This window comes from Sapajus apella, unplaced genomic scaffold, assembly GCF_009761245.1.
Source record: "Sapajus apella isolate SASKATOON/1434 unplaced genomic scaffold, GSC_monkey_1.0 scaffold42, whole genome shotgun sequence".
Taxonomy (NCBI): Eukaryota; Metazoa; Chordata; class Mammalia; order Primates; family Cebidae; genus Sapajus; species Sapajus apella.
Genome location: NW_022436982.1, coordinates 13,247,375 through 13,266,391, shown reverse-complemented (window position 1 = coordinate 13,266,391; position 19,017 = coordinate 13,247,375). Strand labels below are relative to the sequence as shown.

The window sequence follows — 19,017 nt, the reverse complement described above, 5'->3', positions numbered from 1 at the left end:
CCCCTAAAATTTATATTTTTCTAATAAAGACTTTCCCTACATTGGACATCCAGAAAGCACCAGAGAACATAACAGAATCTGATCTTTTATTATGAGTAATAGGTGTTTCTTCTTCACCACCAGAGGTCAGAATCCAGAATTAGGTCCTTATTTTTCTAAAGTATTAAAGTTTTATACTTTAACCTCATGAATCTTGGAACAACTTTAAATGTCACTTAAAACAAAACCAGAAAAAAAAAAAGCCCACATTTCTCAACACTAAGTGTAACTCTGTAGAAAACAGTTTCACAAAGGAAAAAGACAAGGCTGTCATTTTGGTTATCTCTTCCTCCAAAATACTCTAGAAGAGCTTATATGCACATACAAGGAGGTAGTAGTTGTTGAGTCTGCCTCGCCTTTATTCAGAGTTTCAATAAAGGACAGCTGAGCAGCATGTGCTAGGCGTGGTGTTAGGTGCCCAGGACACGAGATGAAAAAATGCCTCCACTCATGGAGGGATCTGACCTCAATTCCATCTGACCTCAATTCATCTGTAACACTCATTCAACAAACACACTGAACACTTCCTCGGGCCAGTCAAAATGTTTGGAATGAACGATTTGTCTATATGAGATCCTGCTCATTATCTTGCCTTTCTACTGAAATAGAATTTATCCCATGCCTATGACCGAAAATTCATCTCCAAATATTCATGCTGCTGTTCACTGGACTTCCCCAAAAAGGCTAGTCAAATTACTTGACCCTTTAAACATTCTTATCTCACAGATCTAGAAGACAGGAAACAACAGGAGCTTGAATATGTAACTAAGTTTTTATAACTACATTAGAAACTTTCCTTGCCTCTACAAGACAAAAAATAAACAGTATTCTTTAAAATTTACAATACACAAATATAGACATTCCTAACCCTCCTGGCAAAAGAACATGTTCCCAGAATACTAAATACTAATTTGAGGAAAGTTTCCCAAACTAAAATCACAAATCTCTGAGTCAGGTATTTCTCTTCAGAGAAAAGCAGATCAATCGTTACGGTCCAGCAGCTTTTCATACCCTTGAGAATGACAACTTATTTCTTCCACACAAGAATTTTCCTTTTCCTCTCTGTTCAGCTCCAAATACTATTTATTCAAACTGAAAAATTTCATATTTATGATTTTTAACTGGATCATACTTTCTACCTAACATTTTTCATATAAACCCTCATTAAAGAGACATTAACAATTTCAATCAAACCAATTCCACTTCCTTACCCAAAAACTTAATTTCCTGTACAGTACTGCTTTCATTTCACCTTTAAAAAAATCTCAGTCACAATTTTTTAAAGACTTCTGTTCTCTATTACTTAAGAAAATTCATAACCTGGCAGAATATGCACCAATACAGGTTGTTACGAATTCGGCTACTCAGTTTCTGATGGATCTTCTGGTACATAAAACCAAGTTACATATTCATTAAAAGTCATTTTTAAAATTACTGAACACCAAAAATGGATGACATGAACAAAATATACTCACAGAATGTTACACTAGTCAATAGAAGATGCAATAGGAAGGAAAATCAATGAAAAATATTAATTGCACAAAACTCTCAATAAAACGAAGTTCAGCAAAAACAAAGCTAATTACATTTATTTTAAACTTTTAACTGACTTCACTTACCTCTCACTCTGACAAGGATACCTATTTTCCCTCTATAAAATACATGAATGATACTCTCCAAAGAATAAATGTATATAGCTATTAAGTACCTCTCCCCTAATATACTTACCACAAGGCATCTTGTTTGTTCTGAAACCTGGCTTTTTGTTTTTGTTCTTGACCATTTGCTCTTATACTTACGTAATTTATTATTCTGCTAACGAATAAAATTAGAGTGAAAATGACCACTTTTAAAAAACTAAATTAACTGCTTTGCAGATACTCAAAGGGGAGTGGCTAAATATCTGCCTAATCAACTGTGGAAAGGGAATTTAAATATGTAAGAAACGATAATTTTAATCTTCATTTTAATTATTCCTTTCTAACTAATTAATTAAGTAGAATTAGGTCAAGTAGTCAACTGGTGTAGAGTTAAGAAAGGTTTTGTGAAGCTAAACAATACAATAAAGCATATGGTGGTGGCCACTCCCAATCCCCATTCCCCAGGGCTGCCAGACCAGTCTTCAGAAGGTCATCTAACCCAGCTCCTCCTGAAGGTCATCTAACTGATCCCACAAACCGTCATAACCGAATCCTACACTGGATTTTCTGGTTTATTTTCAGGCTGGAAACAGCATTTTGGTTGAAAACACAGTTTCCTCTGTATTAGCCTCCAAACTATATTTTTAGAAGCTGAAGCTGAGTTTTTTTGTTGTTGTTGTTGTTGTTTTGTTTTGTTCTTTAAATAGAGACAGGGTCTCGCCGTGTTGCTCCTGGTTCAAACAATTCTCCCTCCACAGCCTCCCAAAGTACTAGGATTACAGGCGTGAGCCACCAAATCAAACCTGCACCTGAGTTCTTGAACCCACAAAGCTGAGGAAATATCAAACTTAAAATCTCACTACACTACCTTTCTTAAATCCTAATTTTATGCCTAGGAGTTTTGTTTTGTTTTGTTTTGTTTTGTTTTGTTTCTTGAGACAGAGTATCACTCTGCCGCCAGGCTGGAATATAGTGGCACAATCTTATCTCACTGTAACCTCTGCCTCCTGGGTTCAAGCGATTCTCCTGCCTCAGCCTCCTGAGTAGCTGGAACTACAGATAGGTGCCACCACTCCCAGCTAAGTTTTTACTTTTTAGTAGAGACAGGATTTCACCATGTTGGCCAGGATGGTCTTGATCTCTTGGCCTTGTGATCCACCCACCTTGGCCTCCCAAAGTGCTGGGATTACTGATGTGAGCCACCGTGCCCAGCTGAGGTCATATTTTAATAACAAAATAATATAGCTCAATAAGTCCTATCCATGTTGCTCTAAAAGATGTAAGAATTTAAACTGAAAGTTATCACTGTAGGTAAGTTTGGATTATTGAGACTTAAAAAAAAAAAAAATCTCACTACTCTACACTACAACCTACACTGATGGTCTTTAAAGAGGGCTATAAACAACATTTAGGGTACATGAAAACTCTAAAGGAAAGAAACTGTTTGTTCATCTTCAACATCGCTGTAAAATAATATGCCTGAGAATGTCCCTTCTCTTTCCTGACACTCACTTCCTAAAGTGAGCATACCTTTCAGCCACCACCCTCCCCTCATCTCACTAGGCACATGGCCCACGGTTATAAAACCTCCAGGGCAACTAGGAGGTGAGCCACTGAAAGCAAGCTGGTCTTGATGCAGGGAAATGGATAAGAAACATTTCTGTAAGTCTAAAAAGGAACAAAATGCTTTTGCAAGTTGGATTGCTTCCAACAAAATTACAGGAGGGCCCATTGTTTAAGCCATCAGCTAACAAATTATTAAAAATAATTTCTGATGAGAAAAAAATTTTTTTCTGATAAAAAATTATTTTTATTCTAAAAATAATTTCTAATTTCTAATCAGAAATTCACTCTGTGAATTTTGCCATATAACCTCATGAAAACTCCAAACAATTGAATGACACTACTATAATCCTCCCTTTTTCATTTTTGACAAGTTTTTCAGTGCCTGCATCTTACACAGAAAAACAGAAAATAGAAGTGACGCCAAATCTTTTTGCATCTAGTAATAAATGAATATGTAAAGGAAAAAGCACCCATATGTATGTAATAGATCAACGTATAAAAAGGTATATTTTTACCTTTTATCAATCATTTATCAGAATTTCTAATATAATCATGTTATTTTGATCACCTCCATTCCACTAATGGAAATGTTTAGACAACTGCTTCCGGATTAAATAATCCTTGAGGCACAGGATATTTTTAATTTTCGGTATTGATATCTTTTTATTACATAAGTATGACATAAGACTCTAAAACATGACCATGTATTATATTGGAATAAACATTGGGGGAGAAGGTTGGAATTACACGTATGGTGGCTCATACGTGTAATCCCAGCAGTTTCAGAGGCTGAAGCAGGAGGATCACCTGAGGTCACGAGTTCCAGACCAGCCTGGCCAAAATGGTGAAACCCCATCTCTACTAAAAACACAAAAATTAGCCAGGTGTGGTGACAGGCACCTGTAATCCCAGCTACGCAAGAAGCTGAGGCAAGAGAATCACTTGAAACAGCAAGGCGGAGGTTGCAGTGAGCTGAGATTGCGCCACTCCAGCCTGGGCAAAAAAGCGAAACACCACCTCAAAAAGAAAAAATAATGAGGGGAGAAGTAAGATTACAAAAGAGTTCAAGTAAACAGGGAGAAGTAGGTTTCCAATTAAAGAGCTTGTTCACTGTTTTTTTAAATGAACAGTGGCCGGTATGACAATACAGATTTTTTTCATCAGCTCTCTTTAAGTGTACCATGTAAAAGGTCTATTTTTAAATGCCAATTTTTACAGTATGCCCCAAATTATGCATTTTGAAATAATCTAGCTTATGACAACAATGTATGTAATCAGCAGAAGATCTGAAGACCATAGACCTATACCAGTAGTAGTCAGTCGGCATCCAAAAACTACAATTCAGAAGAAGAATGCAACCTACTTTGCCAGCCTTTAACTAACAATAGCTCCTCGGTTTGCACCTGAAGCTGGAGTCTCAGGAACATCAGTTCCCCTACAAGCTTTACATTTTCCCACCTCCTGGCCCCTGTTCATACCACCAAGAAACCAGAGCCAGTCCTCCTCAAATTCCACCATTCTTCCTTAAGCACTGGCTTTTGGTCAGGTGCTGTGAACTGCTAATTTGGTAAGAGGGTAGAATAACATAGTGGGGTAGTGGGGTTGAGAGCATGGAACCTGGTAGCAGGTTACCTGGTTTCAAAATCTGCCTCTGCAATTTACTAGCTTAAGCCAATTAATCTCTCTGTGATCCACTTTCCTCATCTTTAAAATGGTAATTATAATCAACATTTACCTGATGGGGTTTTGTAAAAACTGAATGAGTCAATGTAGTTAAAATCCTTAAAGCCCTGCTTGACAGTATTTTTTGCCACGTCATCATTATTACCCCCACCAAAATTACTACTACAGCGACGATCCCACACCATGGTCCAGGTTTTAACTGTGTAGACACAAGCCCACATCTTTCTAACAGCTATTTCCTCACCTATTTCAGGCTACTGCTTAGTTGGAAGGAACAAACAAGAACATCTATGTACCCCATTAGTCCCTTCCTGGAGAAAAACACTAGTGAAAACACAATGGGCTCTATAAAAACTCTATGTAAATCAACTAGCACTAAGGAAGAGAAACACTAGCAAAGGTATGTCAATTAGTGAGTAATTCTGCCATTTCAAAAACAAAAAAATCTAGTGGCAAAAAATACTGGGAGAGAGCAAATCCTGGGAAGAAACTGCTGGAAGAAGGTCATACTTTCTATTTCCAGGGCTTCTTTCATTCTTTATCTCGAATAAAGAGACAATATATGGAAAACAATTGGAGAGGTTATCAATAATCTATATTGATAACCAAAGAAAACCAAAATATAACTGGATAAACAATTGATACAGACATCACTGCCTATTCCTCTCCTCTCCAGTCGTTCAGGCTTACAGTTGGTTGTAGTTCACTTTTTACAGTTGGCTGAAAAAAGAAAAAGGGGCTGCAGGAAGGAAGCCAAGGACAGTACTAAACAGCAGCTGTGGAGAACAAGGGCGGGCAGGTATGCGAATACAGAACCACTGATTTCAGTGACTGCTGCAACAACCCCTAGTCATCCCCAAAATCACATCTTTAGGAAAGAATGTTTCTTTTTAACAAACGATTTGAAGACCATCGAGGCCCTAATAAATGTAACCCCATATTAGGTCTTCGGGAAGCAACTTATTTTTTTTTGTAGAGATAGGGTTTCACCATGTTGGCCAGGCTGGCCTTGAACGCCTAACTTCAAGTGATCTCAGCCTCCCAAAGTGCTGGGATTACAGGCGTGAGCCACTGCACCCAAGCAGCAAGCATCTTTCTAACCCTAACTGTGATGTAACTTTTTCTTTTTTTTTTTTTTTTTTTTTTTTTTCGCATTTATTTATTTTATTGCATTTTAGGTTTGGGGATACATGTGAAGAACATGCAAAATTGTTGCATAGGTACACACGTGGCAGTGTGATTTGCTGCCTTCCTCCCCATCACCTACATCTGGCATTTCTCCCCTTGCTATCTCTCCCCAGCTCCCCACCCCCCACCATCCCTCCCCTATTTCCCCCCAACTGACCCCAGTGTGTAGTGCCCCCCCCCGTGTCCATGTGTTCTCATTGTTCAACACCCGCCCATGAGTGAGAACATGCGGTGTTTGATCTTCTGCTCTTCTGTCGGTTTGCTGAGAGTGATGGTTTCCAGGTTCATCCATGTACCCTACAAAGGACCCAAACTCATCGTTTTTGATGGCTGCATAATATTCCATGGTGTATACGTGCCACGTTTTCCCTATCCAGTCTATCGTCGATGGGCATTTGGGTTGGTTCCAGGTCTTTGCTATTGTAAACAGTGCTGCAATCAACATTCGTGTGCACATGTCCTTACAGTAGAACGATTTGTGATCCTTTGGATATATACCCAGTAATGGGATTGCTGGGTCAAATGGAATTTCTATTTCTAGGTCCTTGAGGAATCGCCACACTGTCTTCCACAATGGTTGAACTAATTTACACTCCCACCAACAGTGCAAAAGTGTTCCTATTTCTCCACATCCTCTCCAGCATCTGTTGTCTCCAGATTTTTTAATGATCGCCATTCTAACTGGCGTGAGATAGTATCTCAATGTTGTTTTGATTTGCATTTCTCTGATGACCAGTGATGATGAGCATTTTTTCATATGTTTGTTGGGATGTAACTTTTTCATTGCGATAAACCTAAATCTCATCATGCCGAAATACAAGCCAGCATCACACCCTCAGCTGCCAAGTTGAAGAATGGGCTCTTACCAATTCAAAAGCACCCAAAAAGCATTCAACTCAGCTAAGATATTTGTGTGAAATACAGATTCCTGAACCTCCAGAGAGTCTGACTCAGACAGGGGTAGCAATCAGGAATCTGCATTTTTAAACAAACTCCCAGGGAATTCTTAAGTACACTATGGTTTTACAACCACTGCCTGAAGGACACCCCTGGAATATCACTTAGCAAGTACAATTCATACTCACTTTGCCCACTATGAGAAATTTGTTGGCATCACTTTCATCAGCAAGCTCTGTTTCCACAAGGCTGGGACTATGACTGCAAACTGCTTTGGATTTGAAACTTGCCAGCATTGCAAACAGAAAGGAAAGGGAGAGCATCTTTCTAACAGCTTCCTCACAATCCTGCTGAAGGGTCTGAATTGCCCTGACGGCTGCTTGTCTTTTTCACTAAAAGGCTGAATGATGAGGGGAGATGGTAGCACGATGGTTGTTTTATTCTGCTCCAAGTCCACCTTTATGGCCCAGGAACCCTGTAGCAGGAAAAGGGGACTTCATGGGATATGGTCTCTGGGGAATCATTCACTGAGCAGTTTTGCAATTTTTTTACTAAAAATAATTGTATGTAAAAATAAAGTTATTATTCTGTACTTTATAATAGCATTCCATTTTAAAATACTGATATAAGTGTTTTGGAATATTTGTGTTCCTAAAGAAAGAGACCAAAGGATACTCCTTTGCAAAACATACCTCTGAGTGCTTTTAAAAGACGGGACACTTTCAACTTCTGCTATTAAAAGGAAACATAAAATAAACAAAGCTCTTGTTAACTGGTTAAAGTAACTGGTGTTCAAGTTGCCATTCCAGTTTCCAAGCTGTTTTTATGAAAAGAGAAGGGTGGGGGTGTTTTACATCAGTGCAAAGGGTAAGAATAGCACTCTGGTAAAATGAAACTTCTCTTTAACTTATCTGATAAGTTGCTGAGTTTATTATATGGGGATATTTGTTTCAAAGCCAATAACTTCTGCAGGATTAGGCAGAGGCATGGTGATCAGTTTTACTGTGGCAGAGCCTTTGGCCAAATCACTCACCCCTTTGAAATGCATGACATTACATCCTCCAATTTGAGTGCCTCTTCCACCTGAGTCCTGTAGGATAAAGAACTTTGTGCTGTCAAATGTTGTGTACCTGTTATTACCACCGCCTGAGAAAGCATAAAATACATATTTATGGAATAGTCACTCCTGAACATTCAGTATGCACAACAAAGTTTTGGTAAAAAGAAAGACTGACTTTCTGACAAACAAAAAGGTTTTCTAGCAGCAAGATTACTAACACAGAAGCAAGTGACTGTTCTTAACCCTATTTAACATTAACCAGAGTAATCATTTTACTTTGGGCAACGCCAGGTAAATTCTCTGTGTCATTGGTTCCTTCAGACATAAAATGAGGGAAACTTGGATAACATGATTTCTAAAAGCTCACACTATAATCCTGTACTTCTTAAGCAGTCTCAGGTCTTGTTCTCTATACCAACAAAAATGAAACATATTGTGAAGTTTACATAGAAATTCATTACTGTCTGCTTATTTCTACTGATGGTTCTGGAATTCTAAGCCTGGGAAATAGCAAAATAATAGCTGTCATGCACAAGCTGAAGGGAAGAAAAAAAAAATAAGAAATAACATCTGGATACCCAGACACCAGATCGCATCAATACATGCAAACAGAAGGTATGTAGTCATTTATAAAAGACGAGGGCAAAAGGCTACAACTGCTATTTCAAAAGGTGTTCTATATGAAAATTAGCAAAAGAAAAAATCTTATACCTATACATACTAAATAAGCCTGATTTATACCAACTATATTACCATTCATTCAACAAACATTTACTGACCACCTATTATGAGCCATGAGTTGGGGGAAAGAGTGAAAAACAAGACAAACAGTTCCTGCTCTTTGGAGCTAAACAGCAGGGGAGTTAGGTAAACCAAAATTGAAGAATTTTTTACAAATGTGATGTTGTTGCACAAAAGAAGCGGATACAGGGTGTGCCCAGAAAACCTAATAGTAGAAGCAGCTGGGTGTGAAGGTCCTCAGGGAGTAACATTTTATCTAAGATTTTAAGGACTGTGGGTTGAGAGCACTGTGTGCTAACAGGAGACAGCATTCTAAGCAAAGAAGACAGTCCTACACTCTTATTTTAAGAATTTATTATTCTGTTTTTATTATTTTTCTTTCATTGATACATAATATTTTATATATTTATGGGGTACATGTGAGTATTTTTTACATAAATAGAATGTGTAACTATCAAGTCAGGGTATTTGGGGTGTCATCACCTTGCAGGCTTATCATTTCTATGTGTTGGTATCATTTCAGCTACTTCAAAATATTGGAAATATTAGACCCTATCAAATGTTATATCCATAAATTGAGACAGTTTAGATAATTTGGGTATACCATTAAATGGCATAATTGAAAAGCAAAGGGACCAGGGAACATGCATCTACTTTACTGTGCGTGTGTGTGTGTGTGTGTGTGTGTGTGTGTGTGTGTGTGTGTGTGTGCGCGCGCGCGCCACCTCCTGTACTTTTCTCCAGGTTACACACGCATGCATGCGCACACGCATACACACACACACACACACACACACACACACACACACACACACACAAAGGTAGCATGAGCACATGCATTTTATTTCTCTAGCTAACATGTATCTACTTTAGATCAATGGAGCACTGAACTAAAAATTACATACATTGTGACCAGCAGGACAGAGCACTCTATATACAGACAAAAAATGAGGGAAATCACTGGCACACTTACATTTTTTCTTGTTTTAAAAATAGCAATCAAGATATTCAAACTCTTAATTCTGAATACTATCCCCAAAATAATCCCAAAATAAATTCAGGTAATTAAAACTTCTCTGATTAAGAAAAAAACTCCAGTCTTTTCCAGAGACCACCTGGGCAGCCTCAGAACTATTATCCTCCTATGCTAATGATTGCTGGTTTTAATCATCATCTTTATAGCAAAAGACAATCATTGCATTCCAGTTGACAATTTGTGTTCCAAGTTTCCTTTCCAAAGTTGTCTTTAAAGTCCAAGGCAAATAAAAACCACCATACATAGTTGCTTACAGAACTGACAAGAAATCCTTAACTCCAACAGACCTGGTTGGCATCAACGATTCATGCACATTACAAAAATCTCCACACAACTCAAAGTTTTTTAAGTACAGAGCTGAAGTTTACATCCACAAATCTGTTTGATCTCTGCAGTTGCAAAACCATATGGCACACAGAGAAAAACAAATTATCTCTGCTTATGAAATAAGAACCTTCTGTAGGCTTTGGGACAGACCGACAGCTATGATTGTCCTGCTTGCTGTGTATCACTATAATTAACTTTCTCTTATCCTTTTGAAGAATGTAGTTTTTGGTTTTTGGTTTGTTTGGGTTTGAGCGTGGGGGGCAGACATTAGGGAACAGGAGTAAAGAGTATCACCAAGGGGTAAAGAGTATCACCAAGAGTATTACCAAGGGAGTATCACTTAGGATTATCCCTAAGTGATAATCCTAAGTATAACCTCAGACACAATGATTTAAATATTCTCTTTCTATAAATATTTTAGGTCATATTTTCATGCTTTATTTAATCACATTTATTGCTGAGGAAATATATAAAGCCATGTATGTCATCATTTACAGTGTAGTGCAGTCATACTTGTGAAAAGGCTATGTCCTTATACTAAGTGACTCAGTAGCTTCCATAATAAAACTAGTTTCATAATCACTGTAAGTTTCCAGCCATTGGCTGCATAGAACCAAAAGCAAAAATACAGCATGACAGTAATTTAAAATGTGGGTGAATTCTGCTATCACTGTTTCTACTCCTGCCACTACCTCAACCACCACCATCATTCATGCAATCCTCACCAAAACAAAAAAAGTTTAGAAATAATTTATACTTCTAAAACCAAAAGGTAAAGCTTTATACCTCAAAAGTAACATGTAAAAAAATTTTAAATTTGATCTATGACACTAAAAGATTTTTTAAAACTACTTCATAAACATAAACAACCCACCAATGGACCCTTAGCACTAGCAAAGACAATTTCAGAGACAGTTTGGTTAAACAAACTCAGAAGTGTAATAAAAGAAACTGCAAATGCAAAAAAAACAGTGACAAAAAGAAAATGAGTAAATATGTTTAATGGCAGAAGAATCATTTCCCAGATACCTGTGCAACTAAAGTTTTTTTAGGGATGAGCAGGCAGAAAGAATTTATCATTTTGATTTCCTAAGAGAAGTCACTATTTTTAAGAATAAGAGACTCAGTAGTCCTGCCTATCTTTCTGCCTGTTAAGACCAGAAAATATGAAAGTGTTTCCTTAATACTTTGTGCAGTACAACAAGTGATGCAGTAGGTTCTCCTCTGAAGGACTGGCGTCAAATGTTAACTAATAAGAGTTGTGAAATCTCAAAAACACTAGGTCCCAGAGTATTCTTTGCATTTTTGTCTTTATTTTACTTATACTGTACCCAATGAAACACCTTCTAGCAACACCTCCCACACCCACCCCCATTCCCATTCAATCACAGCTCAGAGCCCTGCTGGCTTGCTAGCTTAGATCTCATGAACCTGGAGCTAAGAACTAAGAAGCACAGTAACCTATGAGATCTCTCAGACAGGCTGGAAGAAGTTTTCAAGAAGCAAACTGGGTAGATTTCAAAGGAAAAACTTTATCCCTGCAGCTATGATCAACTCCAAAAATAAATACCTATAAAACATATGGTCACGCCTGTAATCCCAGCACTTTGGGAGGCCAAGGCAGGCGGATCAAGAGGTCAAGAGATCGAGACCATCCTGACCAACATGGTGAAACCCCGTCTCTACTAAAAATACAAAAAAATTAGCTGGGTGTGGTGGTGCGCACCTGTAGTCCCAGATACTCAGGAGGCTGAGGCAGGAGAATTGCTTGAACCCAGGAGGCAGAGGTTGCAGTGAGCAGAGGTCACGCCACTGCACTCCAGCCTGGTGCCTGGTGACAGAGTAAGACTCTGACTCAAAACAAACAAACCAAAAAAAAACATATGGATTACAAGTACAGTCCTGGGAAAATCAGTAACATGTCATGGAGGAACAGCATTAATGGGTTTACCTGGAACCTGATCTGCTAATTTCTAAATCATCCTTTTTTTTTTTTTAAGATTATTTGCTATAACAGATGAACTAAGAATACCTTTTATTCACTATCTAATCTTACTGTCCTAAAGCCAGGTCCCTACAGGTAGGGAGGAGTGTCATGTATTTGGCAAATAATAGTTGAAACGGCCTTTTCCTTTTCTTTTTGTTGACAGTCTATTCAGACAAGCCAGGCTAAATACATTTCCGGATTCCCTTATGTGCACAAGGAGAGAAACAACTCAATAAAGGTCCACAGAGACATCTGGAACAAGCAGCATCTCTACCTGCTAAGCGTTAACTCCTGATTTTCTGCCTTCCTGGATGGTGCTTTTAATTTTTCCTACAATCCTAAAGCCTCTCAGCTGGGTGAGACAGCGCATTGTTTTTTTCCCTTTATCCTTCAGTGAAGGCCTTGTCTACACCTCTTGGCCACAGACAGAGAGAACAAAGGGTAGTCAGACCTACAGATTTCTGTACTTGACCTTCTTTATATGGGAAAGATGTTGGTGTCCAATGCTGCTGTAATAAGAAAAAGGAAAGTGAGCTGCAAGAATGACAAACTAAACCTGTAAAAGAAGAAAAAGAATCAGCCACAAGTTTTCATTACCCAACTTAGGATATAACAAAAGATGACTTTTTAAAATAAATAAGCAAGTGAATCTAGTCAGGACAGAAATTCATTTGGCAAGTAAAATCCATCTCCAGCACAGCAATTTTATAGCAGCATGCTGGAGTTTTCGTGTTTTGAAAAATGAGACACTGACTGATATACTTAGCCAAATATTCTGATCTGTCATCATTCTAAATATATGGGCCTATCTTTCAGCAAACAAATTAGCAGGTAATATATCATCCTTGAGTGCATACCCTTCCCTGGATGCTCTATAAATACAGAGTGATCAAGACTGGCAGTTACTGCGTGTAAAATGTAAAACACTACTAATTTCACTAAAGCCACACTGCAAAAGTCCATCATATCAATCAGAAGCAGGGTGTCAGAAAAGTTTTATGCACTTGAAATTCTTCCAGGGGAGGAAACACGATGAGACAGAAAAGAGATGGCTCTAACACTCCCTTTATTTGATCATAGAGAAAAGAGGAATGAATCTCTGGCAACAAATAACTCCTGTTTTGTTTTTTAAGTGTGTCTAGGATCAGACGAGCAAGCCTCGAATTTGGCAAAATTGCAAACTAAAAGAAAAAGACAGCTTTTCCTTTCTCTAGCCTCACCTACTAAAAGTAATTCAAAGCACATAAGCTTCCCAACACAGTAAAAGCTGCAAAGCTAGATATAGTCTCGGGTCCTCAGAAATGACTCATGCAGTTCCTAACATTCTGATTTAAAAAACAACCAACTATTTTCTGAGGGCAAAAAGGGAATAAAGTTCTTAAATCATTTAATTCTGCCAATTAGTTCCGCAACTATGGCATTAAAGAACTATGGATATTTATCCACTGGAAGTGGATCAAAAAGTGGGCTCTCTTAATGCCTATTAAATAGTGCTGATTTTCAAGCATCACTGACCAAGGTCAAATCTGAACCAATGTGAAAACCTTCACTTCCCCATCACTAATCCCTTGAGCCATCCATTCTTCCAAAAGGCAAATGTTTTGTAGTCATGGGAGAAATACCACACAGTATGGGTAGCACTTAATATGACTGCTTTCTACATTAAACTCAGCTTATATGTCTTCCATTTATTTGTGAAAAGTTAGAGAATTCAAACACACTGGAAACTTTCAAATATGATATCACTATAGTATTGGCATATACAGAAAAGGAATTAACTGCTTTATCCCACATCTATTAGGTAAAATCTCTGGTTTATTGCCTGATTATGTTTTTTTTTTTCTTGGTATTTAGTTTCCTCCCACCAACTGGAGGAATAAAAGGATGCTCCATTGAGTATTTGTTTACAATCGACAAGATTATCTTCTGTAAATGTGTTACTGATCAAATTGTACAATGTACAAAGCTTCAGTTCGGCTAGGTTATCAGCTACACTTAGAAAAGTCTGGGCTATGAAGAGATGGGAGGGATGAGAAAAACACAGTGAGCTGTAATGCAACTGTGCTCTCGGTGGGCCGCACACACTAAGAATAACTTATCAACTCACTGCCCAGAAAGGAAAACTTCCAGAGTAGCCCTGTGGACCCAAGGACCTAAATGTTCACTTTCTTTTCAGGGCCACTGCTATAAGTACCGTCCCTACCCTCATAATCTAATACGCACTGCTAGGTGATTCAACTTAATATTCCTATCGAAACAAAGTTAGTCACAGTCCAAGTCTACAGTTTATCTATATCACAAGATTTTCTAATTGTGCCCAGGTTCACTGAAAACCTAACCACCAATTACGGCACCTTTTCAAAAATATTAAATACATTGAAACAAATTTATTCCAAATCCCCAAAGAAAAATGATGGCATTTTACCTCTCCACCCCCAAAGAAAGAAAAGCTGTGATGCCCAGAGATCTAGACTAGATAAACTAGTCACTACCAAAACCCTGAATATAAAAAGCTACTCTGTCCGTCTTGGGCACATTCTAGTCTCTCTTCACAAAAAGTCCTCTCTCTATACCCCTACTTCCTCCTTCCTGCTACTCAAGAGAAAAAAAAGTCTTTCAAAAAGTGTCCTTTGGTTCCACAGGATTAGTCACTTTCTCACTGTATTTTTAAACACTTTTTGGGCTGGACCCAGTGGCTCGCACCTGTAATCTCAGCACTTTGGGAGGCCAAGGCAGGTGGATCACTTCAGGAATTCGAAACCAGCCTAGCCAACATGGTGAAACCCCGTAAATTCTACAGAGTGAGACTCCGTCTCAAAAAAAGAAGAGGGGATGTGAAGAACCCTTCTGCCCCCTAACAAAATAAATAAATAAACACATTTTGTAACTATCACAATGCATCTTCTCTTTATTTCAATTGCACGAACAATAGACACTTAGGACAAGTTCAAATAGAACCTAGGCATATTCAGTTAAAACGGAGTCCTCTCTTCTCCCTCCAATCCCTGTTAACCATTTGTGATGCATCCTTCCAACCCGATTTCTATACTGAAACATGTATACATACTTATCAGTTTACAGATCTAGCATACCTAACAGACTATGTACTCTATAAGAGCAAGAAATGCCCTATTCACCTATGCATCCAGTATCTGGCACACTGCTGATACAAATAGTTGCTCAATAAATGTTTACTAAATCAATAATCAAAGGGTTAAAGCCACAGAGGAGCAGGTCTTCTGGGGACTCCAGAAACAAGGGGAAACAGATGTCTCTGTCCTTACATGTGCTCGTGTAATGAGATTAGGAAGAAGGACAAAGGGTAGCGGGCATCTGAACCTAAAGCTCCAGGTGGTACATCAAATGACCACTGGTTAGCCAGCACAATGACACTGAGGAATAGCAGCACAACCATCTTTAAAATAATAATAATACTCAAAGCAACTGACCAAAGAAGGAGAATCATTGGGATTCTGCTATATCCCTGATCTCAAGGGCAGTCCTATTAACTGTCTTAAAGGTACCACCCAGCAACTGCCTATAGGATTCTCAAGATATCAACCTCAGAATGGATCATTTATGGATTAGAAAGTATGTCTGAATTGTGTTTGAAAATGTGTGACTCGTTTTAGAAAAAAAGCAGGGTGCAGGATGCAACCAAAAGCACAAGAGAAAATGTTACCACTCAAAGTCCAAAAACAATAAAGTAGGGCTAAAAAAATTAAAATTAGGGTGGGTCCCTTTTCTCCAAGAATCTAAATTAAACGAGTTTCTATAACCAAAAGAAGAGCTGAAAGTAGTACCAGATTCAGATAAAACACACACACACACACACACACACACACACACACACACACATACGATTTAACCAATTAATATGCAACTCAATATAGAAGTATAAACTTTTTAACTTTAACTTTTTAAAAAGGTTATTAGCCTTGCTGGTTGCAATCACAAATTATCAAAGCCACCAACTGATACCCTCCCCAAGCTACAGAGAGCCTAAACATAAAATGGCATGGGAAACTCTTCTATGTCAAACTCTGTGTTAGTAAATCTGCAGATTTGAACATTGAAATTTCAGTTAATTCGGTTTATCATTACCAGTTCCCCTTTTCCTTGCCAGGGTTCCAAAAAGCATAACTTTAAGATTTGGCACAAGAAACATTCCATAACTTGGTCAACAGCCCTGACTATATTATCATCATTACCCAGATTTACAGAACAGTGTCAGTGACCAAGACACAAGGTACATGTCCAATAGTCATGTGTATCTTGAAATGAACAAATTGACTTCTACATTAACCAAGCAGGTCTTTGGCTCTGAGTCAAGAATGGCTATATACACTAACACTTGGCTTCTAGCCCTGACTAACAACTCTTCATTCTACTGGGGGCCAGGGTTTAAAAAAAAGAAAGGCCCAGGTTTCAAGAACTCTTCTCTCCTATCCTCCGCCCCACTCACCAAAATCCTTACCTCCATCGCCTACCTAGAGCTGCTTTCAGGAACAATTAAGATGTTGACTTGGAGTCCATGTTCTGTGGCTATGCAACAATCCCCAATTAATGAAACTTAGCTAAGAAGAATATAGTGACAGAAATAAGCACTCAAAAATACTGTAAAGTAAAAGAGGGATGTGTGTATGTATGTTAGAAACTGTGATACACAACATGTTAAAAGCATCCACCACTTAGCTATTTATAGATTAAATGATTTGATGTCCAAGACAGACTTCAAAATAAATTCAGATGGAGAGAAAGAGGAAAGGAGGCTTAGATGATGGTATTGATGACACAAAATCATGAGTTAATAATTACTGAGGCTGCCGGGCGTGGTGGCTCACACCTGTAATCCCAGCACTTTGGGAGGCCAAGGGCGGGGGGGGGGGGATCACAAGGTCGGGAGTTCAAGACCAGCCTGACCAACATGGTGAAAACCTATCTCTACTAAAACTACAAAAAATTAGCCGGGCATGGTGGCACGTGCCTGTAATCCCAGCTACTCACAAGGCTGAGGCAGGAGAATCGCTTGAACCCGGAAGGCAGAGGTTGCAGTGAGCTAAGATCACGCTATTGCACTCCAGCCTGGGCAACAGAGTGAGACTCCGTCTCAAAAAAAAAAAAAAATTACTGAGGTTGAGTAATGAATATACAAGTGTTTATTATACTATTCTCTTTACTTTTCTGAATATTTTTAAATTTCCATAATACAAAGCTGAGGAGGAGGGACTAAATACATAAAATAAAATGCTAATACTTCTAAATGGAGAGATTCTGGATAATTTCATTCAGCAAACTTTTCAACAAGAATCGTACAACTCTTGTGTTCAGAAAATATTTACAATTAGCATAATAATTCTGCAAAATATTTCTGGATGCCTTTAGAAGCCATTCTAATATAAGCAAACCAAGCTGTAGCAAGATCCAATCTTAAGAGAAAACTACAGTGCCCTGAGGCATACACACCCAAAAATCCATATAAACAAAGTTTCCAGTGAGGATGTAACAAGTATAGAATGAAAAGAATCTGACAAAAATATCCCAACAGAAAGTAAAACAAATTAATTTCTTTCCCTGAAGGGAAATATCATCCGTTTAAAAAGGCTTATTTCCCCTTTTAGCTAAAGTTTATTAAGCCCTAGCTATATACAAATACTTGTCTGTATTTACATCTAATCTTCACAATAGTCCTGAGAGGAAGTTATTACCTTCATTTTAGAAATAAAGAAATTAAGGTTGAGAGAGTTAAAATAGAGTAGGGTTAGAATAGGGATTCCAAGTATGTAAGAATCAGATCTTTGTCTTAGGATGTCTCAGAAAAAAAAACAGGAGAGAAAATTCCCAAACACAAAGATAAAAATTCATCCACTTCAAAAAATTACCAAAGGAAAAGTATCCAGAGCCTCAGATTCCAACCTACCCCTATTCGAGGGTAATATTTACACCCCTCCTGTCCATGCTCAAGACCAAGGGGAATAAACGATTGTAAAAGGAATACATCAATAAGAATGAAAGGTTCCATAAACCTCAATAAGATCAACAATAGCGGCCAGCATTTACAGAATGCTTATGTGTCTCCCATGGTCTTATTCAAAAACACACTAAAGGAACTCTTATCATTCCCATTTTCTAAAAACTGAGACTCAGAGAAGCCAGGTAACCTGCTCAAGATATCTGCTAATAGGCAAAAACTGTTTTTGAGATACAGGAAGCCTCCATGGGTTACTGCAAATACCATTACCACACACCAAGTATCTTGAAATCTAGGCTCATTCCCTCTTTAAAAATAGATATAGCAACAATAGTAATCATCTGTCTACACTCCCCCATCACTAACATCCCACAGAACAGTCACCAAGATGTCCCAAGACTTTTCAAAGTCTCAGAGCTGTTAGAAAGATTACACAGAAATCTACTATAACATACTTATAATGTGCTTAATATTTCAAAAAGTACATAAGCCAGTAGCAACAACCTTTAATAAAACTTCAGCAAACAAGGACTAGGGAAAACTCAGTGGTGCCCTTGGTATTCAGAACACCTAGTTATAGAAAGGTTTGAAGTGAAGAGGCCATTCCAAATCTCAGTTTCTCCACTTACAAGTTCTATGACTTTGGGCACATCATCTCTTAGCTACTATTTAGTGGAGCTAACATACCTAGGTATATGTAAAGCTCAGTGCTTGGCACTCAGTATGAAGCAGAAGCTCAGTCAAGGCTTCTTCCCCACACAATGTGCTGTGGTCTGTACCTGCAAACGTCCCTTCTCCTTCAGTAACACTAGTGGGAAAATGAACTGTTGGCTACTCATTTGTGGATCAAAGTAATACCCCCAGCAGGCCCAAACTACATTC

General features: G+C 38.2%; 1 protein-coding gene across 4 annotated transcripts in view; it reads right to left on the bottom strand.

Moving 5' to 3' along the window:
* The window catches only part of MLLT3 (MLLT3 super elongation complex subunit), a 269,552-nt gene that overhangs the window by 200,416 nt on the left and 50,119 nt on the right, over window positions 1-19,017 (bottom strand). The window contains exon 1 of one of the 4 annotated variants that reach the window (XM_032300093.1): window positions 7,202-10,478. The exons of the other annotated variants lie outside the window; for them this stretch is intronic. Within the exon in view, the coding sequence (XP_032155984.1) occupies window position 7,202 (1 nt within the window). The 5' untranslated portion in view covers window positions 7,203-10,478. Of the gene's footprint in view, window positions 1-7,201; window positions 10,479-19,017 lie in introns of those variants that run through there. 4 annotated transcript variants of the gene reach the window in all.